Raw genomic sequence first — 751 nt, 5'->3', positions numbered from 1 at the left:
CAGCAGGAGCTCCGGCCTCATCGAGCACCAGAGGACCCACACTGGAGAGAGGCCGTACGAGTGTGGGGAGTGTGGGAAGAGCTTCAGCCACAATTCTGCCCTGATCGTGCACCTAAAGATCCACACAGGGGAGAGGCCCTACGAGTGTTCTGAGTGCGGGAAGGGGTTTAAGACCAGCTCCTATCTCCTCCTGCACTATCGGATTCACACGGGGGAGAGGCCCTTCCGATGCCCTGAGTGCGGGAAGGGATTCAGGGACAACTCCACCCTGATCCAGCACCAACGCATCCACAGCACGGAGAGACCCCATGAGTGTGAGGAGTGTGGGAAGAGCTTCAGACGGCGCTCTCACCTGATCAGCCACCAGATGATCCACACTGGGGACAGGCCCTACGAGTGTTCTGAGTGTGGGAAGAGCTTCAGCCGCAGCTCCAGCCTGATCCAGCACCGGAACATCCACACTGGGGAGAGACCCTACAAGTGTGGGCAGTGCGGGAAGAGCTTCAGCCACCATTCCACCCTGGTCAGGCACCACATGATTCACACTGGGGAGAGGCCCTACGAGTGTTCCGAGTGTGGGAAGGGCTTTACGAGCAGCTCCCATCTATTCCTGCACTATCGGATTCACACAGAGGAGAGGCCCTTCCAATGCCCCGACTGTGGGAAGGGATTCATGCAGAACTCCCACCTCACCATCCACCAGCGCATCCACACTGGGGAGAGGCCCTACGAGTGTCCCCAGTGTGGGAAG

The 751-nt window shown here is 59.3% G+C and overlaps 1 protein-coding gene across 1 annotated transcript; it reads left to right on the top strand.

Moving 5' to 3' along the window:
* Positions 1 to 4: 4 nt before the first annotated feature.
* LOC102034089 (zinc finger protein 154-like) lies at positions 5 to 751 on the top strand (the record flags this gene model as incomplete). The annotated part of the gene is made up of 1 exon (XM_031065864.1): positions 5 to 751. A coding segment is annotated over one exon (747 nt), but the record flags the coding sequence as incomplete, so codon positions are not given.

This window comes from Geospiza fortis, unplaced genomic scaffold, assembly GCF_000277835.1.
Source record: "Geospiza fortis unplaced genomic scaffold, GeoFor_1.0 scaffold2019, whole genome shotgun sequence".
In the NCBI taxonomy this organism is placed as follows: Eukaryota; Metazoa; Chordata; class Aves; order Passeriformes; family Thraupidae; genus Geospiza; species Geospiza fortis.
The sequence above is the reverse complement of the archived record's forward strand: the minus strand, read 5'-3'. Positions and strand labels throughout refer to the sequence as shown.